Source organism: Gopherus flavomarginatus, chromosome 1 (assembly GCF_025201925.1).
Source record: "Gopherus flavomarginatus isolate rGopFla2 chromosome 1, rGopFla2.mat.asm, whole genome shotgun sequence".
NCBI lineage: Eukaryota > Metazoa > Chordata > Testudines > Testudinidae > Gopherus > Gopherus flavomarginatus.
Genome location: NC_066617.1, coordinates 323268547 through 323296156, shown reverse-complemented (window position 1 = coordinate 323296156; position 27610 = coordinate 323268547). Strand labels below are relative to the sequence as shown.

The 27610-nt window shown below is 44.7% G+C and overlaps 1 protein-coding gene across 6 annotated transcripts in view; it reads right to left on the bottom strand.

Annotated features, from left to right (window-relative positions):
* STARD13 (StAR related lipid transfer domain containing 13) overlaps window positions 1-27610 on the bottom strand; it is a 393039-nt gene that overhangs the window by 17078 nt on the left and 348351 nt on the right. For all 6 annotated transcript variants that reach the window (XM_050937154.1, XM_050937155.1, XM_050937157.1 and 3 more), the window contains 5 exons: window positions 23172-23235; window positions 13973-15354; window positions 11946-12119; window positions 5768-5927; window positions 1584-1782 (listed from right to left, as the gene is read on the bottom strand). In XM_050937154.1, coding sequence (XP_050793111.1) covers window positions 1584-1782; window positions 5768-5927; window positions 11946-12119; window positions 13973-15354; window positions 23172-23235 — 1979 coding nt within the window. The remainder of the gene's footprint in view (window positions 1-1583; window positions 1783-5767; window positions 5928-11945; window positions 12120-13972; window positions 15355-23171; window positions 23236-27610) is intronic.

The window sequence follows — 27610 nt, the reverse complement described above, 5'->3', positions numbered from 1 at the left end:
AGTTACTCACACAGTTCAAAGAAATCCTTCCTAGAGCCATTTCTTCTTCTCCCAGCAGTACAGGCTTAAGCTCTTTAGCTTTACTATGCCCTGGAATTCATTTATTCCCTATATATACTGTACATGGAGGCTTTACTATCATTTTCATAAATGACATTTTCCTAACCAAAAGAATATGGTAAAAGGCTGATCCATAAAGTGGAATATCACAATTTCCTTCTTTAAATCTTTTCTCTATGTGCTGTACTAGAGTATTATGGGGCCAGCTTTAGTTATAAATAAAATACATCTGACTTCCCCAAAACAGAAGCTCCTACAAGGCCTAGCAACATCCTAAAAGGAGATTTTTTTCAATTGGTTTTAGTTTTATATGAGCTTCCACACTCTGAAACCATATGTGCTTTTTAGAGACATGGGCATTTAGATGTGACAGCTGGCTGGCCTTTCCTCCTGTGTTAACACAGGAGCATTCCCAGTTTTCAAACAATGGCTAGAACACATACTTCTATTAAAAAGTCATATGAGAACATAAAATATGGCCCTGGAATTAAATATATCCTCTACTTAGCCTGCTATTTTGGTGATGCAAGTAATTATGGGCGCAATTTTATTGGTGCAAATAATTACAGGTGCTTTTTATAAAGTGCTGTGAAATGTGCCTGAAGTTCAGTGTGACCCTGCAGCTTCTGGGAATGAAAGCAGAAAGAGGAAGTATGGGTCAATGATTAGGTCATGAGTCTAGACTCATATGGTATTTTAAAATGGTTTCTCTCTTCTCAGTATCACTTGAAATTCCTACAACAGAACATTTTAAGTTGTTAATTTACCTTTCACTATTTCTACTGTTTGTTTACTTTTGGTTCCTCTCCTAATTTGGACAATTTGACTAGAATTGTTGGTTTCACTTTCTGGCTCACATACACTGATATCTTTCTGATCTGTTTGAGGTTCAGACATTGCTGAAGAATGAAATTAAAAGAAAAAACCCTTAAGCTTTTCTTCCCCTATTAGATCTCTTAACAGGACTTAAGTTTGGGCTCTAAACTATGATACTAGAGTACATATAAATGTTAGTAGATATAATGAAAATGCAAACCCTCAAAATATATATCCTCATGAAAATTCATTTCATGTTAATATTCTCATTTTGAAGGCCAAGCCGCCATCCTCTCCACATTCCAAAGACTTTTACCAAGATGAAGTGGGTCTATAATTTTTTTTAAAAATATGATATTATAATATAAACTGTTTCAGGTTATTTCCTCCTCTGGCTTTCCCTGTGTATCTCATCTTCTCTGTGTGCTTCTTTTTGATTGGAAGAGTGAGATTTTCAAAGCTGCATGTGGGATTTGGACACCCAATTTCCATGACAGTCAAGGGAGCTGCATGCCCAAATCCCATTAGATAGTTTTGAAAATCTCAGCCAAAGCCTCTAGTAACAGGGACTGTCTTTATTTTGTGCTGTGTACAGCACCAATCATATTTTGCCTGAGCCAAAGCCAAAGCCCTTTGAAGTTAGTTGAATGAATCAGGCCCATGGTTGACACTTCGGTAACATTCAGAATAACCACCATTTTACTTACGTTGATAGATATGGAGGAAGGTTTCTCCTAGCTTACTGGTGAGAAGAGGTTCTGGCAAGTCCCTGAAAAACTGCTTTACCATATCTGCCACATCGTAGGCTGATTGGTCTTCATAGTTGACGTTCTCAGGGGAGCTCTCGTTCATTTGACGAAGGGCCTGGATTCGGGACTTCACGCCTGATTTTCGAAACAGACCCACCTAAACCAGGAGCCACGTTGGGTTGGTTAAACAGCCATTTCTTTCAAGTATTTATTACAAGAGGCTTTGCTTACTGAGGAAGTTGTGTTACTTGTTTTACTGTTGTAGATAACAACAAGATTTCATGCAACGGCAAGATTCTTACATTAATGGAAATGCCACTAGACTTGTTCACAAGAGAAATCATAAACAGTTACATACTCTTTCTGTAGGACTATAACACCTAATAATTCTTCCCTATTATACCAAATCACACATCAAAAGGTCAGAAGGTATGTGGGTATAACATTGCCTAAAAATTATGACTCAGTTCCTTAGCTGGTGTAAATTGGCATAACTAGTTGACTTTAATGGAGATACACTGATTTACCCCTGCTGAGAATCTGGCTTATCATGTCTATCTATTTTGAAGATTAACAAGACAACAGGATCTTCAGCTAAGTAATATACTCTGTGTCAAGAGACTGGCACATCCTGGTAGGATTAACACCAAGATGCTAAATCTATTTTTCCCCTTCCTGTTCTCTGCTCCAGGAAGTTTCCTCAAATTCCACTGAAAAACCTAGTAGTTACGAAGCAGAAGCCGCAGAGGGATTATTTGTGTAGAGACACCAAGATACATTTTTATCTTGTTTGTTTTCTATTCTGAAGGAAGTGATAATTCTTAAAATGAGTGCTGTTAGTGCCTTCACAGCAGTGCTGTCCTTTTACAGTAGTTCTCGGAAGTGGAATTCCCCTGAGGTGAATTCCTGAGCATGAACCACATATTTATTCCCAAGTGAATTTCTGTTGTTCCATTTGGGAAGTATTCCTGTTGTTTTTCTTCAGTTTATAGGAGAAGAGGTGAAATACTGAGAAAATCTATAAAAAGAATCAAGTGGGCCTATTTTGGGCTTTAAATTATAAAGTTTGCTTCCTCTTTGCCTGTTGTGTACAGGTAGTTATATTTGTCTTGTTAACTTGGAGTCAAGGTTACTGGACTGCATATCCCACCAACTCCAACCATGAAAAGAACTAAATATGCAGTTCAGTCATGCAATATCCTATGCTCATCTTTGCAGCCTCCATTCCAAGGCCCATGTAGCTATCCTCATCCTGAACAAATAATGGATGCTCTTGAAGTCCTTCCATGTTCAATGGTCATATACTGAAATGTTTTGATGATTAACATACAGATGACGTGGCTTTTGTAAATTAAACTGTACATAGTTCTGTGCATGCTGTGTATTAGTTTGCTAGTGGAATACAGTATCAGATTGCAAATAGCAGCTTTGAGATTTTTCTGTTATGTCTAGGAAAAGTTATATAAGTGAATTATGTCAGTGATGTTTGCAACCTAAAGCAATATATAGAAATTACAGAACTGGAATCTGCATTGTGTGCACATTGGTGGATTAAGTTTATATTCAGAGATAAAGCTGCCTTTAGATCTGACAATGAAATACAAGGAAGCGACTGGCTCTTTTCATCTGGATTGTCCATCATTTCTTCTCTCCCTTTTGAATGCTCCCCTAGCCTGTATTGAATATACTAGACTCATGGCCACAATTGTTTCTGTTCAAAGTATAAAACTCTGGAGCGTGCTGGACAAATGTGAAGCAAAACATCTGTGTTTGGGGCAAAGGCTCCTTGCTGGCACAAACAACCTTTAAAAATTCACAGTTATGTTAGAATCAGAGATCAGACATCAAATTTCATCAAAACTATCTCCTGGTGCCTGACATCCGGTTACTGCTAATCTCTGCTATTGTGTAATGATGTTACTTCTATTTCCTTTTCTTTGGAAAAATGCTCAATTCATCAAGAGGAAGTAGTTCTTGGTTTCATAAAAGCAGGTGTTTCAGGATCTCTTCCACAGTATTAGAGATGCACCCTGTAACTACAAGAGATCCATAAACACACAAACAGATTTACACCAGAGATTAATTTATCCCACTCTCTTTATTTTCTTCATGTGCTGTGGATAGTCTATTCTGCAAGTGCACAGTTGATGTAGGATAGAAATAAAAGCTCAGCCAACAAAGAAAGATACAGAGATTTCTCTTTATCAGGGTTGTATCTGAATAATCATGTTCAATCCTTAAAGGCCTGAATTTCCTTACTTCATCTCAGAACAGTCATAACTATCTCAAGTGCCCATGGCCATACTTTACAATTTATACATATATATAAACAACTGCAACTCTGTTAAGTACGTACAGTGGCAGACCCAGAAGCACAGGGCTCTAGGCTAGCTTCCTACATGCATTGTACAGGGAGATGCTGGAAGCTGCTTAGGTCTCTAATGAAACCAATGGGCAGGCATTCGCTAATTCTGAATTAGACAGGATAAGGAGTGAAGGTGTCAAGTGCAGAAGCTGAATTAACTGAACATTTGAAATCCTATATCTGGGTTTGGGCAAAAGTCTCTGCACAAATATGTTTTTATATGTTCACAGTCTGGAGGCACTTTGATGTTAAACCCTTCCCTCCCTTTATCTTTTAATATTTCCTCAATTCTACCATTAGGAGAGCGGAGCTGACTTTCTCCTATTGCTCTGACACCTGCCAGTGACTTCTTGAAGCAGAGACTTGTCCGTGTCACAAGAGATGCTGTTCGTGGCTGGACTCTCTTTGTTGCTTTTGCTTTTTCTGGTCTCTGTCCTATTTTTGTTTTCTCCTTTCTTCCCCCGTTACTCCTCATTTCTCCCTATTGTCTCTGTTGTTCTATTTTGCTCTCTGTTCTCTTTCCTTTCCCTTCCATCTGTTCTCCTTTTCACTCTCCTATACACACTTCCATTCCTTCAACTCCACTACTTAATCCAGCCCTGCTTCACCTCCTTGCTCCTGCTCCTGCATTCTTTCACTCTCATTATACAAGCCCAGATACCATGGTGATGGGCGCTGAATGAGAACTTAGCTACACCGAGTTGTGGAATGATTTCCTCCCTGCCCCTACTTATCTTCCCATTTCTGCCCATAGTGCTGAAACTCTCATTAAGCCATTCCCACAGCATCAGAGCTACTGCAGTGAGCACAATGTCCCAAGCAGAGCAAGGAGCAGAAACTCTGGAAAATTCAGAAGTGGGCTTTGGGGCATGTGGGAAACATGCTGCTCCAATGATAAAACTGGGCAAGCATTGTTGCAATGCAGAACAAAATGTCAACTTGCTGTCTGAGCTCTCTAGCCACGATATAGATTCACAGATTAATCGATTCACAGACTTAAGTTCAGAAAGGACCATTATGATCATCTAGTCTGACCTCCTGCACAATGCAGGCCACAGAATCTCACCCACCCACTCCTGTAACAAACCCCTAACCTATGTCTGAGTTACTGAAGTACTCAAATCGTGGTTTAAAGACCTCAAGGTGCAGGGAATCCTCCAGCAAGTGACCTCTGCCCCACGCTGCAGAGGAAGGCGAAAAACCTCCAGGGCCTCTGCCAATCTTCCCTGGAGGAAAATTCCTTCCCGACCCCAAATATAGCAATCAGTTAAACCCTGGGCAAGACTCACCAGCCAGTACAGGAAAGAATTCTTTGTAGTAACTCAGATCCCACCCCATCTAACATCCCATCACAGACCATTGGGCATATTTACCTGCTAATAATGTGCTGTGACCATGCATCATAGAATCATAGAAGATTAGGTTTGGAAGAGACCTCAGGAGGTCATCTAGTCCAATCCCCTGCTATGTATACACATATACATAGAGCTCTATCTTTAGGGGAGGAACAATAAAGATATAATAGCTATGTCCCTTGCACAGTGAGTTAATACAGCAACAAAAGGGGTGTTAGTAATATGTCATTGTCCAGTGCTACCATAACCTGCACAGTGCTCTAGAATAGTGTGGCGTTGATGTGGGCTGGCAAAGTAAAATGTTTAGACAGTAAAACCATTTCAGCTGGCTTGATACATTCTCCAGCCAGTTGGGCTATGCAAGTCACTAGACTGTGGTTTAAAAACCCTTTGAAATTTAGCCAGGAATGTAAAGTCCATACCTGATCTAGACAATTGCTGCGTAAGTAGCGCAGTGCTTGTTGCATGCTCTGTGGAAGGGGTTGCCCCGTCCTCTGGACATGAACTATCAAAGGCACACCAAAGACATTCTTGTCCTTGTAGTCAGGAACTTTCATCCTCTTCATGAACTTTGGCACAGACCTGAAATTCACACCGTTAGCATTAAACTGTGACAGTACTTACATGATCCTACTGGCTAACATTACTGAGGGAAGCCAGTAACTCTGAAGGCAGCCTCTTTGATAAAGACAGCTGAATAAAAGTTTCCTTTCTAATACATGATATATGAATCCTTTAAAGTCTCACATTTTATGGTCTCTTGAGAGCCTTTACCAGCAGATTGCCTGTGGTTGTATGCTTGCCTTCAAAATGTCTGGCATGGATGGGCATGAGCAGCACAACAAAACATAGTGGAAGATGTATCTAAAAGAGCGCGAGTTCATTTCTTTAATGGGTCCAATGATTTCTATGATATCAGCTTTGTGATTTAGCATTTCTGTTGTCCAGTAATTTACAGTAATAAATTACAGTGAGAAACCATTATGTGGCAAATGCATCCCTGATGTAACTCAATTGATTTATGGTCATGCAAATTAACTAAACTTGATGAACTTTCTTTCTCCCACAAATGATGGTGGAAAAGAGACCAAGAGGCCAGATTCCCTTTTGTGGGAATCTTGGCTTCAGCAGTTTTAAAACATGGATGAACATGGCCGGAGTTTTCGTAGTTTGCAAGAGAAGGAGTTAACATTTGACTCTAAATGACCCACTGCTTAAACCCATAATTCTCACTGCAAAAAAAACCCCTCCACTTCAAAAAAATTCTCCTACTAATAATTAGTCTATTTCTCCTTCTGTGCCTTCTAAACAGAAAAAAAAAAAAAAAGGTAAAGTGCTAGTAACCTCTCCCCTGTCCACTAACAAACCTACTGTGCCTTTGGATTTTTCTAAAAAAAATCAAAACCATTACAGGGTAATGTCCTGGTAACCTCTCCCCTGTAAAATGCTAAACCACAACTGTTTCAAAAAAAAACCAAACACTCACTCCACTAAAATTGCCAACTGTTTCAGGGAAACAACACGACAGCTACTTGTAATTCCAATTGTCTGTAGTGCTGAGCATGAAAACTTAGGCCCAGATCCACAAAGAAACTTAGGTGTTGTGATGCTCAGCAACCCAACACCTAACTTTTAGCCACCTAAAAAATCACACGAACACAAATGAGATCCACAAAGTCTAAGGCAGGTGCCTAGGCTCCCTATGAATGAATGGGGAGAGAGAAGTGCCTAAGAATGCACAAAACCCAGCATGTTAGGTGGGGTGCCACCTTGATGCCAACCAGAGGGGTGTGTTCTAAGCCCCCTCCCCATAGATTGACGCCCAACTCTGGGTTGCAGGGAGACTCTGATCTCTGCTTGTGATAGCCAAGAACACTTCTCCTGGAGTCAGGAGGCTTAGGCACCTAAGTCATTCCTTGTGAGAATGAGCGAGGCAGGTGCCTAACTTTACGCAAAATGGCTGGAAGAGGAAGTGTCAAGTGATTAGAGCACTCCTGGGAGACCCCTGCCCAAATCTTTTCTCCCTGTCAGGAAGAGGGGGGAATTGAACTTGGGTGAGTGCTTTAACCACTGGGCTAAAGATTATAAGGTGGGTGCTACCAGCACCACATTCTCATCCTCCTCCAGACAGATTTGGAATGGGAGCTGATCCAGTAGATGGCCCCTACTGCATTGGGCTCCATGAGTGAGATAGATGCTCCTTGCCATATCTTTGTGGATTGCTCTAGGGCTTAGGTAGGAGACAGGCACACAGTGCCTAGAGTGAGGTAGTAACATGCATGCTTCAAAGCAGAAACTTAGGATTCTAGGGAGCTTTTGCAGCAAAAATTTAGGCACAAAGTAAGTTTACGCATCTACCGGGTTAAGCAGCAGCTGAGCAGGATTTTTGTGAATTGCAGTGGGGCCCAAAAATGGGACTTAGGTGCCTAAATCTGGGTTTTAAACAGCTGTGTATCCTTGTGGATCTGGGCCTTACAGATCAACTATGTGATCACTGAAAATATTTGTCAGAAGAGAGAGCTACTTTGCGCAAATTAGCAAGTTCCAGAAACTGCCGAGTTTTAATCACAGCGCTGACACCAAGTCACCTTCTGTGGCCCTGAGTAAGTCCCTGAGGGCTAGATTCCCAAAGAGAATTAGTCGTTACAATGCCAAGCGTTTTAGTGCCTAACTTTTAGGTACCCTGCCATCTTGTGGAATTCACAGCTGAGTTAGGTTTCAAGGTTCCTTATACAAGGCATGGGGAGAGTTAGGATCCTAAGAATGGGATTCACAGAAGCCAGCACACTCAACAGGGAGTTTCCTAAACCAACCAATAGCAGGTGCTGATCAGAGGGGTATGTCCTAAACCGCATGCCTCTCAGAGAGTTAGTGTCTAACTGTTGGCTGGAGGGAGGCACCTATCTTTGTTTGGGATCAACAACCATAAACCCTCTCCTGGAGGGTTCTTTCAAGAAAGGTGTCTAACTCACCACAAAATGGCTGGAGGAAGAGCCCTTAACCTTTGACCCATTAGGACACTCAGCTGGGATGTGGGAGACCCCTCCCTCTGCCTGAGGGAATGAGATTTGAACAAGGGTTTTTCACCTTCAGAGGATGCCCTAACCATTGGATTACAGCAGGGGTCGGCAACCTATGGCACGCAAGCCGATTTTTAATGGCACGCGGCTGCCTGCTGGGACTCCCTCATGCCATTAAAAATCCTTCCTGGCGCGGCAAGCCGCAGGGTCCGCGGTCCTGGGCTGGAGCATCGGGCCAAGCGCAGCAAGCCGCCGGCCCCTCCCACGCCTTCTCCTCTCCCCTGGAGCCCTGCCGCCGCGCACACAGAGCTCTGGGGGCTGGGGCTGTGTGCTCCCACAGGGCAGTGTTTGGCTCTACGGGGAGGCAGAAACGCTCCCCCCTCCCCTGGAGCCCTGCCGCCACGCACGCAGAGCTCTGGGGGCTGGGGCTGTGTGCTCCCACAGGGCAGTGTCTGGCTCTACGGGGAGGCAGAAACGCTCCCCCCTCCCCTGGAGCCCTGCCGCCACGCACGCAGAGCTCTGAGGGCTGCCCTGTGCGCTCTGCAGGGCAGTGTTTGGCTCCGCAGGGAGGGAAAGACGCTCCTCACTCACCCGGAGCCCTGCCGCCATGTGCGCAGTGCTCTGAGGGGTGGGGCGGTGTGCTCCCACGGCGCAGCGTATCTGGCTCTGCTTGGAGCCTCAAGGTAAGGGGACTGGGGCCGGGGGGTGGGGGTGGATAAGGAGTGGGGGCAGTCAGGGGACAGGGAGCAGGGTGGGTTGGATAGGGGGTGGCCAGAGGTGGGGATCTCTGGAGGGAGCAGTCAGGGAGCAGGGAGGTGGATGGGGCATGGGAGTTCTGGGGTCTGTTAGGGGGTGGGGGGGTGGATAGGGATCAGGGCAGTCAGGGGACAGGGAGCAAGAGGGTCCAGAGAGGGCAGTTAGGGTGGGGGGGTCTCTGGAGGGGATGGTCAGGGGACAAGGACCTGGGGGGGTTGGATGAGTCGGAAGTTCGGGGTGGGGGTCCTGTCAGGAGGCAGGGGCGTGGAGAGAGGTTGGGGCAGGCAGGGAGCAGGGAGAGGGTTGTATGAGTCGGGAGTTCTGGGGGTCCTGTCAGGGGGGCGGGGAGCAGTTGGATGGGGCATGGGAGTCCTGGGGGTCTGTTTGTGGGTGGGGGTGTGGATAAGGGTTGGGGCAGTCAGGGGACAGGTAGGGGGTAGGGTCCTGGGGGGCTGTCAGGGGACAAAGAGCAGGGAGGCTTAGATAGGGGATGGGGTCCGGGGCGGCAGTTAGGGGCAGGAGTCCCAGGAGGGTAGTCAGGGGACAAGGAGCAAGGGGGTTGGTGGCTCTGAGGGGGGCAGTCACCCTGCCCTGAGCCCTGACACCCCCCACTCACAGCCCTCTGTCCTGAGCCCCACACCCCTGCACACCACCCAGGCCCCTGCCCTGGGCCATGTACCTCCCTCATACACACCCAGACCTCTGCTTGACTTCTTCACCCCCAGCCCTGACTCTGGTGCCCCCACACATATCCAGCCCCCCCTCTGCCCTGACACCTGCACCCCCTCACATGCCCCCAGGCCTCTGCCCTGACTCTTGCACCTCCCACATCCCCAGCCCCCCTACACCTCATGAACCCCCCCCATATCCCCACCTTCACCCTGAGCAACAAACAGGAACTCCAGCACACCCCCCCCCCCACATTCCCACCTGCACCTCTCGCATCATATGGGAGCTGCCCAGGTAAGTGCCCCACACTCAAACCTCCTGCCCCAACCCTAAGCCTCCTCCATCATTCTAGCTCCTGGTCAGACCCTTCACCCCCAGCCCTGTGCTCAGTGCACATCCACCCTCAGCTCAGTGCAGAGAAAGGAAGAGAATGGGCCAGAACCAGGGAGAAGGTAGGTACCCACTGTATGTGGGCAGGGCCGGGACCCCAGACTGGCAGCGGGCTGAGTGGATCCAGCAGTCAGGATCTCGGCTGGCAGGAGCCGGCGGATGGAACACCTGAGCGGCAGTGGGCTGAGCCGCTCAGACCACTGCTGATCTGGGGTTCTGGCTGCTGGATCCTTGCCAGCCAGGGTCTCGGCCACAGGCCCCGCTCAGTCCACTGCCAGCCTAGGTGAACAGAACCCCAGACCAGCAGTGGGCTGAGTGGGCCGGCGGCGTAAGATCAACATTTTAATTTCATTTTAAATGAAGCTTCTTAAACATTTTTAAAACCTTGTTTATTTTACAGTACAACACTAGTTTAGTTATATAATATATAGACTTATAGAGAGAGACCTTCTAAAAAACATTAAAATGTATTACCAGCACATGAAACCTTAAATTAGAGTGAATAAATGAAGACTCGGCACACCGCTTCTGAAAGGTTGCCGACCCCTGGACTACAGAATCATTCACTGGCTCACTGAATATTTATGTGTTTGTACACAGAGGAACAGCTTCAACAGGAGAGATTGAGAAAGAGTCCTCCATCAGGATCCCCTAGAGCCCACTTACCAGAGAGGCAGGAGAACCAAGTGCACATCTCTTCTCCCCATCATGCAGAGGGGGGAATAGAAACAGGGTCTCCCCCATCTCAGCTGAGTTCCCTGACCAGTGGGATACATTTTACAAAAGAGGCTGCTGCCTCCCTGCCTCGTGCTGTCTGTTTTGCGCAACATTAGACAGACCTTGAGAACAGCTACTGGATTGGGCCCCACAGCTGAGCTAGGCCAGGAAATGCCTAGTTGCAGTATCCCACTAGGATTTAGGCACCGTGTCATCTAGACTAAGGCAGCTGTGTGCATGCCCAGAGCCAGAAACTTAGGCAGCTAGGAGACTTTTAATGGTGGAAATTGAGATGCCAATGACCTTTAGGCTCCTCCAGGGTTAGCTAGCAGTTGAGCAGGGGTTTTGTGAATGCCAGTGGTACTGACATTTTGGTGTTAGTCACCTAATGTGGGAGTTAAGTCCTTTTGTGACTCTAGCTCCTCACCTCTCATCTCTCTTTCTCCATCTATACCTTTGGAGATACCGTAATTATTTTGCCAAGCTCAGATAGGGGGTTTGTGAGGATTAGTTAATGTTTGTGAAGTGCTTTGAAGGTGCAAAGCACTGTCTCACTGTGAAGTATTATCATCATCATTACTGGACTAATGTTTCTGCATATACAGGAGGATAATATTTTCTAGATGACTTCCACCTACCCACTGCTAATCACTCCTTTTTAATATAAAAAACAACAATAAAACAAATTTGTATACTTGATGTACGACCAGCAGCTGCTCCTTTCAAACCACAACTTTAGTTTTAGAGAACCTTATTTTAAAATTTCCTCTGTGTAATTATTCACTCCTACCCTTCTTGTTTATTTTTCTGGTACTTGGCTGCTATTAGAGAGAGGATGGGTTGTCTAGTGGTTAGAGCAGGGAGGTGGATCAGACCTCTTGGGTTCTATTTCTGGCTTTGCCACTGACTCACTATATAACTATGGACTAAAATGAACTTTCTGATTCTCAGATGAAAGGGGCTAGGTTAGTGGAATGATAATAATATAATTGGGAGAAACAATTTCCTTCTAAATATATCTGTTTTGTGAGACACATAATGCACTTACCATGTCCAGCCATGTTTGTTTGACATGCAGTATTTTTCCATGATGGCAGTAAGGCGAAGTAAGGAAAATTTTTGCAGTAGATTCAGTTGGGCTGCTGATTGATTACTGAGCTGTAGCGATGCTGCAGAGTGGCTCGGGCCATGAGAGATCTGGAAACTATGCCAGCGTAATCGCCTTCAGCAAAAGAAAGGAGAAAAGGAAAATGAGATTATATGGTGCAACAATTAGGAAAAATGTGATGATATACAGTATTTGTCAATGTCAAATCAGTGATTTCTTGTCAAAAGGACTGATCCTGGGGACAGAGAATGCAGTGCCTTGCTTCTGTGAGGCTCTAGGAAGCCTGATCCAAGGCCCACTGAAGTTAATGGAAAGAATCCAATTGATTTTAATGAGCTTTGAATCTGACCCAAGATACTTTCTTTATATACTGACTCATTTTATATACTGACTATTTAAGATAACTCATTTGCATTTCCTTTGCATTTCTTCTTCAAGGTATGAACTTTGGCCCAAATTCTGCAAACATTTAGGCATACGCTTAATATGTGAGTAGTCTCCTTAATTTCTGTGGAGTTCAACACAGTAGTAAGCAATATGGCCGGTTATAAGCAATTACAGTGTTAAGCCCTTGGAACGCACATCTGGATCTGTGTGCGTTTTTACCCGTAGATCAAAATACATAGGACCAAATTCTGCTCTTAGTTACAGCAGAATAAATCCAGTGTAATTCAAATGACTGATACCAGAATTTAAGTGATTGCATAAGAGTCCCTCAAAATAGTCAAAATCGCCAAGTTTTTTTCCATTTGTGACCAGCTGTTTTAGTACACTGTGTTTAGTAAGTCGTTCCCAGGTATACATTCCATAGTCTGTAGGGAGTGCGTGGGTAACTTTTCTTTTAAATTCACTTTCCTGTCTCCTGGAGCCTCTCCCACATGATATGTCTTAGTTAGTAACCGTATCCCCCGCTTTGTGGGTTGGACAAAGGCTGCCAAACTGAAGCCATCTTTAACAAAATCTTATGTGCTTGTAGGGTAACCAATAATGCTTTTATGGGCCATGTACTCTGTCACTTGAGTGAGTTTTCAGTGCTAAGAGAACTATACAGAAATGAAAGCAAAGGTAGGTGTGAGAGGGTGCTGTTTGGGTAGAAATAAAACTCAGGTATCTCAAAGCTTGATTTTCTGTGTGATGTCCAGTGCTCTAAAGAACAAACAGGAGATTTCAAAGATTTCTCATGTTAATTGATGAAAACAAAATAAAAACAATGGAACCTTTGTGGGGGAGCACATGGAAGTGGTTGGCTGCGGAGCAGAGTGCGCACAGCACCACGCCTGGCAGCCACACTCCCACTGCACATTCAGATCCCCCCACCCCCGGCAGTGCAGCTTCGCAAAGTCCCTTATTCAGGCCTGTGTCTTCAGGGCACAACTGAGCCCCTTCTCTCAAATTCACAAAATTCATTAATAATGCAGAATGAGTTTCCAAACACTCGGTGTCCCTTAGGGAAGTCCAGCCTAACATTTCCATTAACAAATACACTGGGGGTTAACCAACTATGGGGGGCTTTGGGGAAACACTGTAAATTCTACATAAGAGCACAGGGCCACTTTTTCAAAGCAGACTCTAATCTTGTGCATGAAAATTTGGGTCCTGCCTCTGTTTGCACAAACTAATGGGCACATTTTAGAGGCCAGTTTGAATATACATCCCATTGTGAATATGACACCACGTTTTTGAACTAAAATACCTTGTGGAAGAAAGCGTGCACTGTAGTTTGCTCTATTACGATGACTCTCCACCTTTTTCATACCAGGGCCCTCTTCTCCTAGAAGTTGCCATTCTATCTAGCTGGGTTCCCCCTCCCAATTTAGCAATATGGGCAAGGCAGGGTGATCACGATGCTTTGACAACTGTTCACAATGCTCAGATAGTGTGCCCCTGCTTTATTATATCATTTTTCACAACCTACCTCATTAATAATGAAAAACAGAAGGAATTATTTAAGGAATTATGCTACCAACCTGTTTGGCCTGGTGAGAGATGCCCCTACACCAGAGTCTCTCCTGTCCCTAATACCAGTGGTTTCTGATTCATTGAGGGATGTTCCATCTCTGTCCATATCACTAGGTGTAGTACGACCATCAGAAACAGAGTTCCCTTCAAAGTCTAATGTGATTTGGGTGGGCGACTGGAATGGCAATGATGCAGATTCCCCAACCAATAAATCACTGCTTTGCAGCTCTGGCTGTAAATCCTTTGACCAGTGGTTTACAATCTCTTTAAGTCCATTGACATGCTGCAAAATGTCATCTAAATGAGGGAAAAGCTCATCTTTTTCCAAGTCCAATAGGTCTCCAGTGCTGGCGTACAAGTGGGAACCTGGCACGTTGTCATAAATACTAACTCTACTCTCTTTAGGACAGCAAGCCATGAGTCTGGTTTCTTTAGGAGTAGAGCACTTCTGTTTGCCCAAAGAGATGCTGCCTGTCCTCCAGTTTACTCTATTACTGTTGTCAGTTGGTGAGAGACTTTCAATGGAAAGTGCCTTTGGAAAAGTTCCAGGTTTATGGTCCTTGGGAATATGCACAACCAGGTTCTCTTGGGAGTGAAATCCATTTTTAAGGTTTTCGTCTACCACTTGTCTCAGAGCTGTTCCAGCAAGAACGTCCAGGTCCTCCAGGTACATACCACCTCGCTTGTTTGTTTCATAACATTTGTGTTCCTTAAAACATGGTGTGCTCATGCCACTGCTGCTGTTTTCTGACTGACTACTGTCACTGCTGGATTTGGCAGAAAAGGAAAGTCCTCTTTTGGTTGCATCTCCATTCACTATCTGCAGGCAGTGCATGTCCTTTAAGGATTTTGGCTCATGTTGAAGAACAGGTCCGCTTATCTCTAAGACACCAGGCCTTCCCAAACTCTTTAGTTTTCCGTGTGCACCTCTAGGCTTTAGTGTCTCCATGCGCTTTAGAAAGGTCTTGGCTCTCGTTCGTGTTGGTTTCTCATTCTTAAGGTTACAGAAGTAATTTGTGGTCTCCTTTGGAACCTGGGAGAGGGTACAGCTGACGGGAGTGGTGTAACGTGTAAGTGCGTTTTCTATACTATGCTGTCCTGAGCAGTCACATATCTCCCTGATAGTGCTGTTGATACCAGACTGATGCCGACTGTCACTTCCCCCACTGCTCTCGCTGTGAATAGACGAGACTTCAGGCTCACTCAGATCAGTAAGGACACTCTCACTGCTAGGGGTGTTTTTCATTTTAATATCTCCTGAAGACCCATGTCTGTCTGATCGGTGAAGCAAAGTGTCAATGTCGTCCACCCGAGACCATCTTCTGCTCGTCCTTTGGAAAGTCCATTTATTACTGATGGCACAGAAGTCTTCTTCATCTGAGTCTTCACTCTGGAAAACAGCATGTTACACTTTGTTCAACAGAGAACTTTTCTTTCTTTTTCTGATTACACTGTAACAAACATGAACCCTCTGCTCATACAGTGAAAGCTATAGATGGCAACGTGGCTCTAGAAGACTAGTCTGTTCTTAGCATAATGGATATCAGCTCTTTTACTGCAGCCTTTCTCATTCCAGAGCAAAGACACTGCAATTAACATGCTACCATAGAAGGAATAAGGCCCCGTTCCTGCCTTGTAGAGCTCATGAGTGGACTATGTGCCCATGCAGGGCCTGTTGACTTCAGCAGGGCTTTGAGCAGGCACAAGCAATCTGCCTGCATGCTGCACAATACCGGATTGCGGCCTAAGCAGTTCTTTAAGAATACAGGGGGTTGATTTTCAAGGGCACAAATGTCAGTTAGACACCTAACTTTCCCTTTCTCACAGCAGTGTTGAATGGATAAAATACATTAAAAATTATGAGGTTATGAGATGCTACAGTAACAGGGCCATGTGCATACCTCAAGCAAACTATCCCCCATTATATTTTGTTTTGCTGTGAGAAGTAAACAGACATTTGCAATGGCAGCAGGAAAACCTAGTTAATCATCTGAATTAACCTGTAGGAAGATTAAGTCTTCAGTTAGATTTGTTCATTTATACACACATACCCCCCAGACAAAAATAAACATTTACAGATAAAATACCAAGCACCATAAGCTATGGTAACAGTGTAGTAACTGAGTAAAATAAAATGAAAACATCATTAAAATAAAAAGATCCTAAGGTCAATATGAGATTCTGCTACTCAGTTGTCCCAGATAAAATTGATAAATTGTCAGCTTGGGCCATGCAGTTTTTGTTTAGCTCACTACTCACTAACAAGCTGATCCGAAGCCCACTGAAGTCAGTTAGAGTCTTTCCATTGACTTTGAAGCAGTCCCGTACCAAGCTATTCCTGTACAGTTGTTTTAAAGTAGAACAAACTAACTTCACCTATGACACTGAAACAGTCGTCTTATTCTCCCTCATTCCTGGAAGCAGCAGCAAGGCAGTAAAACAAGGCGTAAACTACAAATACTATTTTGGGACTGGAAAATTCTCATTTTAAAAATCTATTCTTAGCAGTATTTTTATATGCCATTCTGATGGCAAAGTTGTATTATCTCTCAGCAGTCTAGAACCTGGCTGCTTAATCTTATTGGAAAATGTAAAACAATTTGTAAAATACATCTTAAATAAAACTGAAGTTTGAAAGATGTACATTGTGATGTAATCAGTAAAGTGGCAGATCACCCTAAAGCCATATTGTTGTTGTAAGCTTTTGCTAGGTCATCACTTAAAGCTTGACACATCAATTTTAGATCTTGTCGAAACCGTAAAATAAAATAAAGCTGCTAAACTAGAAAAGTTGTTTTGATTCATTTCGGCATTATGTATAACAAGTAGCATACATTTCTTCTACAGCTGACATGAGTTCACAGGAGTAAATGCTTCAGTTCTGCAGCTAGGGGCAGCAAACAATTAAGCAGCTAGAGAAGCAGCAGAAAAAGAGCTAGAAACAGCTGGTCCTGCTTTGGTAATCTTTTCTGCAGGGAAAGGGATGGACTGTTTGACAGCTATGCCTTCTGGTTCTGTGTGACAGCTTGTTATTGAACGGGGAATTCATGGGCAGGAGGACTGAAAACAAGTGAGGCACTTATAAAATCCACCTGTTATGGTCTTACTAGTGCCACAACAGGAATATTTAAAAAAAAAATTAGGGTAGAAATTTTAAATATTTTAACCATTATTTTATAAGAACATAAGAATGGACATACTGGGTCAGACCAAAGGTCCTTCTAGTCTAGTATCCTGACTTCCAACAGTGGCCAATGCCAGGTGCCCCAGTGGGAATGAACAGAACAGGTAATCATCAAGTGAATCATCCCGTTGCCCATTCCAGCGTAACGCAGACAGAGCCCGGTCGTCGGCATTGAACCTGGGACCTCTGGAGCTAAATGCATGAGCCTCTACTGCATGTCCTAAAAGCCATATGCCCCTTAGCTAAGGCTATAGCAGACTGATTAATCTCTAAGTGGGCTCAGTGCCACCAGAGGGGACAGGACATCACATCCAGGAGTTGTGTGGGTTATTTTAGCTTCTGGCAAACAGAGGCTAGAGACACCATCCCTGCCCATCCTGGCTAATAGCCATTCATTTTATATGTATAGTTGGGATTATGTTTCCCAGTGTGCATTACTTTGCATTTATTAACATTGAATTTCATCTGCCATTATAAAGCACTCCACTGCCTAGGTGCTGAGGGCCCTGTACCACACAATAATAAAATGGTAAGCTACACTGCAAACATAATAAAAGACACTGGGGCAGATCCTCAGCTGGTATAAATTGTGAAAACTCCATTGAAGTCATTGGAGCTATGACAATTTACACCAGATGAAGATCTAGTCCCTTTGTCTTAAAACCCAAAGAAATAAAGCTGAAGTGGTGGAAACAACGCACAAGAAAATTCAGGGAGAGGGGGAGTGTGATGGGAAAGGGCAGTAAATATGAAGCCAACAGTGTTTCTACTTAAAATATCCTTTGGAGGACAAAAGGCTTAAAGATACTTTTAAACAGTGGCTAGAGATGAACATGAAGAGTGGTGGGGAATGAGTTCTACATCCCAGCACAAAAGAGCCAGGATTACTGGGTGACTAGAGCTGGTTGGAAAATGGAGCCCCCCCACTAGAATTTTGCAGTGAAAATGAGAAAAAGTTTTGTCATGTTGAAATTTTCCATGGAAACTCAAAAATATACAATTTTTGATTCTGTAATGTCATCTTGGTTCCTCATGAGAGGTGCCTGATGCTGCCATTCCCTCCTATAGATTGGGCTCCATGGTTGGACTACATCTCCCACTATGCACCTGCTGAAGGGAAGATGGTGCATCACAGCAGTCACATGAGTTGTTTGGCAGTTGTTGTGCCAAACCTCTCACACTGTATCAAAAAGACATTCTCTGCGATAATATTTGGAAGGCTCCAAAAGGGATGTTGGAACCCACGAACAGCCTGAATCCCCTAGTGCTCTTGTTAGATATCAGATTGCCCTGATAACAGAGAAATAATCGTACAAAATGTAATGATGAGTCTCCCAATGAAGATGGCAGTTACTGCCAGTTACGATGATATGATGATATTTATATTTGCCCACTAAGAATAGATTTGCGTTCAACAATTCATTTCATACAGGCAACTGACCGGTGAGTTTGAGTCTCTACTGACCTAGGGTGAATTCAAATACTGCAATTTTGTAATGAAAGGCTCTGGATCTAATGCCGCTGCCTCAAGTGTATAATTTATAAAGAAATCAGTTTGAAATACTGTAGCATCCTGTCTTACTAAAAGCTTACAGCATGTCATAGACCAGGGGTCAGCAACCTATGGCACGTGCGCCAAAGACGGCATGTGAGCCAATTTTTAATGGCACGCTGGAGCCTGCCGGGACTCCAGCGTGCCATTAAAAATCCTGCCCAGCCCCGCCTACTCTCCTCTGCCCTCTGCTCCCCCCGCGGGGGCAGGGAGAAGAAGCATAGCTGTGCACCCGGAGTAGGCAAATGGCCCCACTCTCCCGGCACGGCAAGCCGGAGCACTGGGCCAAGCACAGCAAGCTGTTGGCCCTCCCCCGCCTTCTCCCCTCCCCTGGAACCCTGCCGCCGCACGCAGCGCCCTGGGAGGCAGGGCTGCGCGCTCCCGTGGGGCAGCGTTTGGCTCCGCAGGGAGGCAGACACACTCCCCTCTCACCCGGAGCTCTGCTGACGCACGTGCAGCTCTCTGAGGGGCAGGGCTGTGTGCTCCTGCGAGGCAGTGTATCTGTCTCTGCATGGAGACTCATGGTCTGGAGCCCAGGGCTGGGGGGGTTGGATAAGGGGTGGGAGCAGTCAGGGGACAGGGGAATCCCTCCCCCATGCCCAGCCTCCAGCCCTGACTCCAGCCCTCTGCCCCCAGCCCTCTGGATCCTGGCCACCGGCCCCGCACAGCCCGCTGCTGGTCTGGGGTTCTGGCTGATGGACCCTTTCCAGCCGGGGTCCCAGCCGCAGGCCTCGCTCAGCCCGCTGCCAGCCTAGGTGAACAGAACCCCAGACTAGCAGCGGGCTGAGCGGGCCGGCAGCGTAAGATCAACATTTTAATTTCATTTTAAATGAAGCTTCTTAAACATTTTGAAAACCTTATTTATTTTACAATACAACACTAGTTTAGTTATATAATATATAGACTTATAGAGAGAGACCTTCTAAAAAACATTAAAATGTATTACTGGCACACGAAACCTTAATTTAGAGTGAATAAATGAAGACTTGGCACACTACTTCTGAAACGTTGCCGACCCCTGTCATAGAGTTTTCCAAATAAGATTTCTCATTGTTTACAATGGGGAATAGGAAAGAGTTTCTCCCTTCAAAGTTAGCTGTCACAATCCCACCAACTTCAGCGGTATATATGGAATTGCACCAGTGTGTCGGGACAGAGGAGCATTCTCACATATTTTCCTTCTTTTGTTCTATAACATCCACTTGGATTCTCAGCTTCCATTCTGCTGTGGTACCCCAGCATGCATTATACTAGTGATGTCCATGGAGCCTAGAAAGGAGGCGGGTAAATGCCACTTTTACATTCTTGCCTTGTTTTGCAAGATTTTTGAAAAATATTATTTTATACCCTCTGAAGCCATCTGTGGCTCAGCGTCTATTGAGTGCGATCCCCACTGCTGACTCAAACAGGTCTTCTCAAGGCCTCAGAACATTGCTTCTGATCCAATTGATCTTCCTCCTCTCACCCAACTTCCGTTCCCACCTCCCAGCATCTGTCTATGTAAACAGTAACCAAGAACCCAGAGGACTCCAATAGGCATGTGCAGGGTGCCCTCTAATATCATTATGAGTGGGAAGGAGAGGAGGGGCAGGTTTCATTAAGAGTGACTGGCAGCATTTGACAGAGACTCAGGGAGAGCTTTTTATACATAATTCATTCAAATTGGTTAAAAAGAGAAAAACTCTGATTAAGGGCATATTTTCCTCAAACCCGAGACAGGCACCAACAAAATGCAATAAAGCCAGTTTATTCTGAATGTAATTTTGCCAAATTTTTCTAGCTGGGGCAGGAATCCACATGAATCCACAGCTGCAGAAGGCAGCTAATCCAAAGGCTAATTTTTGTCTGTCCAAATCACTTAAGGGAATATTTTCAGCACAATATATGAAGATTTAGCTGTGCAAATCTCATTGAAGTTAACGGAAACTGAATGACTAAATCACCCACATGGCAAAAGTATCTCTTCGAGTGATGTGTGGCTGGGTAGGTGAAGGGGGGGAGAGTGAGTGGAACAGGCTTTCAGTCAGATTAGCTTTCCTGATAATGCTGTTTGGCAGCTTGCTTAGCTTTGTTTTCATGAATCAGTCAAGCAGGTGCAGACTAGAACTGTGCAAAACATTCATGCTGAAGCTCTGAACCAGGTAATAGTAGGCTACTTTGTGTTCCAGTAAGACAGCTTATCGTAAAGGCTATTTGCACAGACAGCATTTAGACCACAGGAACATTTCCCAGATCTGTCATTATTGAGTAGACACAATTGCAAGCTCTTCCATGCATTCTTTTACTGTCCAGTCTCCCCGTCCCCAGTCTCCCACACAGACCCCAAAATTTCTTTGATTCCTAGTCCTCCTCCCCACCCCTCACATTTCTTTGTCCCCACAATTTCCTCTGCTCCAGTCATCCTCCATACCTGCTGGCCCAACTCTCATTCCTGCCTCTGCACATTCTCCTGTTCCCTCATCCTCTTGCCTCATACACCTATGGGGGCAAGTTTATAGTGAGCATTCGTTGTCTAGCTTCTGTTGTGCTGAAATGGTGGCTAAGTTTACTAGGGCACTTCCACTTGTCAAGGCTGTAGGGAAATAGTGGCCATGCTAAATAAGGGAAGTCTGTGAGTTCAGTTCCATTCAGAACAATGGGGAATGGCGGCTATCTTTAGTAACAGCAAAGATAGTAAGAAAATCCTTGTCTCTTCCTGACATAAAGAGCAGCTTTTAAAAAAAGGCCACGCTCCCCAAACAACCCACCTAAAATCATGGTGTTTGCAATAATATCACAAGAGTGGGGGGTCTCTGCCTCTGAAGAGGCAAGATTGTGGGGGTGGGGAAGGAGAAGGGCCAGTTGTCCACCCACCAGAGACCCCAAGAAGTGATAGGGGTCAGTTGGCCATTCCTTGAATGTTTTAGGATGAGAGGAGAGAGGTGGGGATTTTAAGTTTACCAAAAAATGAGGACAGAAGGCATCTGCACTGAAACTGGCTGGTCTGGTACAGCCACGAATTGCATCTACACAGATTTTGGTGGTGCAGAAAACCCTACATTGTGAATAGAACCCTAAATTGTCAAACTCCACTTCCCCTTTTGCTGATCTGGAATGGATGCAGGGGGAAAGGGCAAGAAGTAACATTTCACCAATTTTTAAATAGCATAGCTATTGTTCATCCATGTTTTGCTTTTTCTATTCCCTCTCTTGTTTAAGCCACAATGTCTTTGATAAAAATAAGAAAAATGAAACCACCTAAATCAGCTAAATGGTGCAGTGGGCTTAGTGCATTACGTTTTCCCCAGTGAGACTTGGGTGTATATTTCAACACTGAAATGAATTTGGATGAGCTCAGTCTCTTCCTATAGCACACATCTGCAGGTCCGCCCAGAGGATTCAGGTGGCCTGGGGTCTTCGGTGGCGGGGGGCCCACACTGCAGCGGAAATTTGGCAGTGCGGGGTCCTTCCACTCTGAGACCCACCGCCGAAGTGCCCTGAAGACCCACGGTGGGGGCTCCCTGCCACCAAATTACTGCCAAAGACCTAGCACTTTGCTGGCGGGTCCCGCTTCGGCGGTAATTTGGCTGCAGGGGTCCCCGCCGCCGGTCTTCTGGGCACTTCGGCGGCGGGTCCTGGAGCAGAAGGACCCCCCGTTGCCGAAGACCCGGAGCGGAAGAAACTGCAGGGGCCCAGGCCCCGCAAGAGTTTTCCGGGGCCCCCGGAGCAAGTGAAGGACCCTGCTCCAGGGCCCCCGAAAAACTCTAGTGGGGGCCCCTGCAGGGCCCGGGGCAAATTGCCCCACTTGCCCCCCCTTCTGGACAGTCCTGCACATTTGTCCACATCATAAAGCCGCCACACTATTTGGTGGATTGGCACTCTGTTCTAGAGAGGCCAGAACAGGGATTTAACATGAAGGTTACATGCACTTATCGAAGGCAGGAAAACCCCTGCAAGTCTCAAGTTGGAAAAAAAGATGGGACCTCACTGGCATATACACAGTTTGGAAGAGAATGGCCAGAAAGGATGCTGGACAGGCTGTTTGATGAATATCGCACACAAGAACAATCTAGCATGAATAGAGGTAAGAAAATGTCTGAGAAAGAAGGAAAGCTATTGTTTATACAGAAGCTTCCATTTTTTCCTGGAAGGATTTTCCATTATGTGATCACATGGCATGGGGAAATGTGACAATACACTATAATACCAAGGCATAATACCCTTTTCCCCTTGACTGGAACTGAACATATATAACATTTAAATTACTGCATGTGTCTATGTAAGTCTTTTAACACTGACTCTGCTGTACTATTCACAGCTATTTATTTTTAATTCACATTTAAAGGCCCTGATCAGGAAACCATCCCTATTAAGGATAGCACTTAAATACATGCTTAGAGTTAAACATGCTTAACTTAAACTTAAGTGCTTTCTTGATTTGGGGCCTGATTGCAGGAGTTCTCATTACAATGGTAAGAACAAAGATACTTGCCTTTTTCCTTTGGAAGTTCACATCGAGTTTCATTGAGGCACACTTGTTCAATGTGTTCAGTCGCCTAGAGATAGAGCAAAATCCAAAATTTAGCATCCCACTAATTCAAGAGTATGACTTCTCATGATTTCAAAAGTTATTCTCTCATCTGCTTGTGAGGTTGTAACGTTACACAGCAGAATTCACTACACTTCATTTTGTTCATGCTACAGACTTGTGAATCAGAAGGGCATGTCACCACTGTCACTACCTAATGCCTAGCTTTTCATCCACCCATCACAAAGCACTTTATAAAGGCTACAAAGATCATTAAACCCATGTTACAGCTGGCTTAAATGAGGCACAGAGTGAAAATGTGACTTGCCCACTGTGTGTATAATGTTATCATTCTAAAACCCCTAACAAAAGTTATGAGATTCCAAAGGATTTATTAGAACCACAAAAAGTTCATTTAAGATTTGATTCTTCACGTTAGGCATTTAGAGCTCGAACCACAAAGGGGACTTAGAGTCAGAATTGCAAAGCCTAACTTCTAGGCACTCTGCCACCTAGGAGAAACCTCAGTCCTGAGTTAGGCATCCAGGCTCCCTATACACTGCATGGGGAGAGTTAGTTGCTTAAGAATAGGATTCACAACAGCCAGCATGCTGAGTGGGGAGCCACCTAACCTAGCCAATAGGAAATGTCAAGAAGATGGGTTTGCCATAAACCCTGCCCCTCAAAGGATGTTTGGCACCTAAAAGGAGGTGCCTCCCTCTGCTTGGGATTCACAGCTGTGAACCCTCTCCTGGAGTTAAGCACCTACACCAGGTTAGTCCTTTCTTGGACAAACTGAGGGAGGAGGAGGAGCTGTCACCATGCCCCATTTATACTCACTAGCTTAGCACTTCGAGCCTATCTAAATAAAGTTGCTATGGTGTTATTGTCACTTCAAAATGGAATAAACCAATACACTCCTGCAAAATCAGCTCATCTCTCTGTGTGACTGTACCAGGTAGCTAACTGATAGACTCAAGTTTTTAGAGGTGATTTCCTGACCTGATATTCAGCGCTACTGAGAATCTGCAATTCTCTCTGAAATTGCTCAGTACCTCAATCAGGTCATCAATCTTTAACTCCAGAAGTCAGCAGGAGAATGGGCACTGGAGAGGTATCTGCTGAAAAGCTGAGGGACAGTGTAAACTTTGTGTCTCCACACACCTCAAGAGGTGATTTTGCCAGCAGCTTTCTAAATAGTTTAAAAAGGAGCCCTGTGTTCATCACCTATCTGCAACTGATGAAGAGGAGAAAATGGAGTAGAAAAAGGAAACATTCAAGATTCAAGGGGTAAAAGTCTCTCCTTGCCATCAGTGCAATTTGACATGCACTTGAAGAACAAATGAGCAAATAATTATACATGGGAGAAGGGGAAGTAGGATCCTATAGACGATGGCTTAAATTTTGCCCTCATTTATATTCAGGTACCCCACTGAATTCTATGGCGTTGCTCTGGTGTAACCAAAGGCACAATTTGTCTCAATATTTTAAAAGAGGCCTCCAGCTCCCTTGTGGAAAGATACTGAAATAATTTGGTCAAACAAACAATGAAAACAAAAGCAATTCGTTTTTCACTGACCCTATCAGAACGCAAGGATTATGTCAGTACTGAAGTGGAAGAGTTGATCTCATTACTTAGCTGGATTGGAGACAGAGAAAGCTACAGTATTATGATGACTGCTTTCTGAACCCACTCCATCAAAACACAGAACTATCTTCTAATAGGAACCAGGAACTCAACCCCTGCTTTTAGATTTAGCCATCTATAAAACAATGGCATGCTTTCTGAGGTTCTTCCAATATTGTGAAAAGATTCTGCTTGTGAAATTAGAGGACCAATGATCGGATTTATTAGCTTTCCTGTTACCGGCATCTGAAATTAAATCCAGTCTGTTTGAACTTCTCACACGCTGTTGATGTGCCAATGGCAGCAGACAGCTTTCCCCATCTGCTTATATCCGTTACATGAATGATAGCCAAACCCTCACAGAAACAAAAGGCTCTGACGGCAAAAAGGCTGTCACTGATGTTCTGATCAAAGAGAGAGAGGCCACTGAGATGCTACCTACACTTTCAGGTCAGTCCCTCAAGTCATGGGAGAGGGCTGTATAGTTAGAACGTTAACAAAACATGACATCTGAGCTTGAAGGAAAGACAGTAAAATCCATGCCAAATAAACAATTCAGAGGTTAGTTCAGGAGGGTTGAGCTTTTAAAAATATTTATGGATGTACCAAAACACTTGTCAGGAAAGCTGCACAGAATGTGAGGGAAGCTTGCAGATCATACTATAAAAATAGCAACACTGACATCAATTTAATGTGTCCTTCACAGCACAATGGCAGCGCAATTTGAATCATTAACGTCATATATCTCTGATATAGTACCTAGGCATTCAATTTTTGTTGTTCCTGTCTTTCTTACTGTAAGCTCTTCAGCCTCAGGAACTGTCTTCCTTTTGTGACATGCACAGCACCAAACAGTGATTAATAAATAAATAATAATATAGTACAGCAGAAGCTGTGTAATTGGGCAGCCCAGTGGGTGGCCTATTGTCCCACTCAAACAGCCTTCCAGATTATCCTCAGACATCCTTCAAGTGGCTTGGAACTGTATTAACTCCATTTGGGTTTGGACTGCAGCTGCTTAGTAGCAGCTGCAGGGGAACCCAGCCAACGGCATGCCAAGGTCACGCAGAAGCTATGCTGCCAGGAGGCACTAAGTGCAATTGCATAGCATGGAGGGGTCAGCCACCTAGGCCCCTGCTGATCTGGGGCACCCTTTGCTGTGACACCTTTATCTCTAAGATTCGTGGGTTTGAGAAAACTCAGCCCCCCAAACTCTGTGGCTTCTCAAGGGGACAATCTGCAGGAAACTTTGCCAGCAGCCTAGCCTCCTATTATGGGTTAGTCTATGGGAGGGGGACATCTGATCCTGTGTTAGGAAACTCTGCATAGAAGCCAAGAACTGAACACTGAGGACACTGTGCTGCTGTAGCGCGTTTGGTGAAAATGCGCTATGCCAATTGGAGAGTGCTCTCCTGTCGGCATAATTACTCCACCTCCGTGAGAGGAGGAAGCTATGCCGGCGGGAGAGCAATGTGGATGGTGCTAGGTCAATGTAACTTGCTTTGCTCAGGAGGTGGCTTTTTCACACCCCTGAGCGACTTAAGTTACACCAACTTAAGCAATGGTATAGACCTGCCCTCAGTGAGGTTCTCATCCCAGAGGTGATGTGGGAAAGCTTGCACTGCCAAGGACCCTGCTGTACCAGTTCCATGGCTAAACACAAGATTTAGTTTTCCAGTGCTATCAATCCAGCACCTTCTAGGAACTCTAAAATAAAAGACTGGAGAAAGGAGTAAACAGAAGTTGTGAGGAACAGTGTGTGTGGGGGGAAAATAAACATGAGGAAATAGTTTTACTTTGTGTAATGACCCATCTACTTCCAGTCTTTATTCAAGCCTAATTTAATGGTGTCCATTTTGCAAATTAATTCCAATTCAGCAGTCTCTTGTTGGAGTCTGTTTTGGAAGATTTTTTTGTTGTAATATTGCGACTTTTAGGGTCATTACACAAAGTAAAACTATATCCCCATGTTTTTTATTCCACCCCCATTCCTCATAACTTCTTGTTAACTGCTTCAAATGGACCATTTTGATTACCCCTCAGGTTGTAACCCCTCAGGGGTTAGAGCATCTGCTCTAACCCCTCAGATAGAGACCAACACCTACAAAATCTCCACCAAGCATTCTCAAAACTACAATACCCGCACGAGGAAATAAGGAAACAGATCAACAGAGCCAGACGTGTACTCCTACTGCAAGACAAACCCAAGAAAGAAACCAACAGAACTCCACTGGCCATCACATACAGCCCCCAGCTAAAACCCCTCCAACGCATCATCAAGGATCTACAACCCATCCTGGACAATGATCCCACACTTTCACAGGCCTTGGGTGGCAGGCCAGTCCTTGCCCACAGACAACCTGCCAACCTGAAACATTCTCACCAGTAACTGCACCCGCACCATAATAACTCTAGCTCAGGAACCAATCCATGCAACAAACCTCGATGCCAACTCTGCCCACATATCTACACCAGCGACACCATCACAGGACCTAACCCGATCAGCCACACCATCACTGGTTCATTCACCTGCACATCCACCAATGTAATATACGCCATCATATGCCAGCAATGCCCCTCTGCTATGTACATTGGCCAAACTGGACAGTCTCTACGGAAAAGGATAAATGGACACAAATCAGACATTAGGAATGGCAATATACAAAAACCTGTAGGGGAGCACTTCAACTCCCTGGCCACACTATTGCAGACCTTAAGGTGGCCATCCTGCAGCAAAAAAACTTCAGGACCAGACTTCAAAGAGAAACTGCTGAGC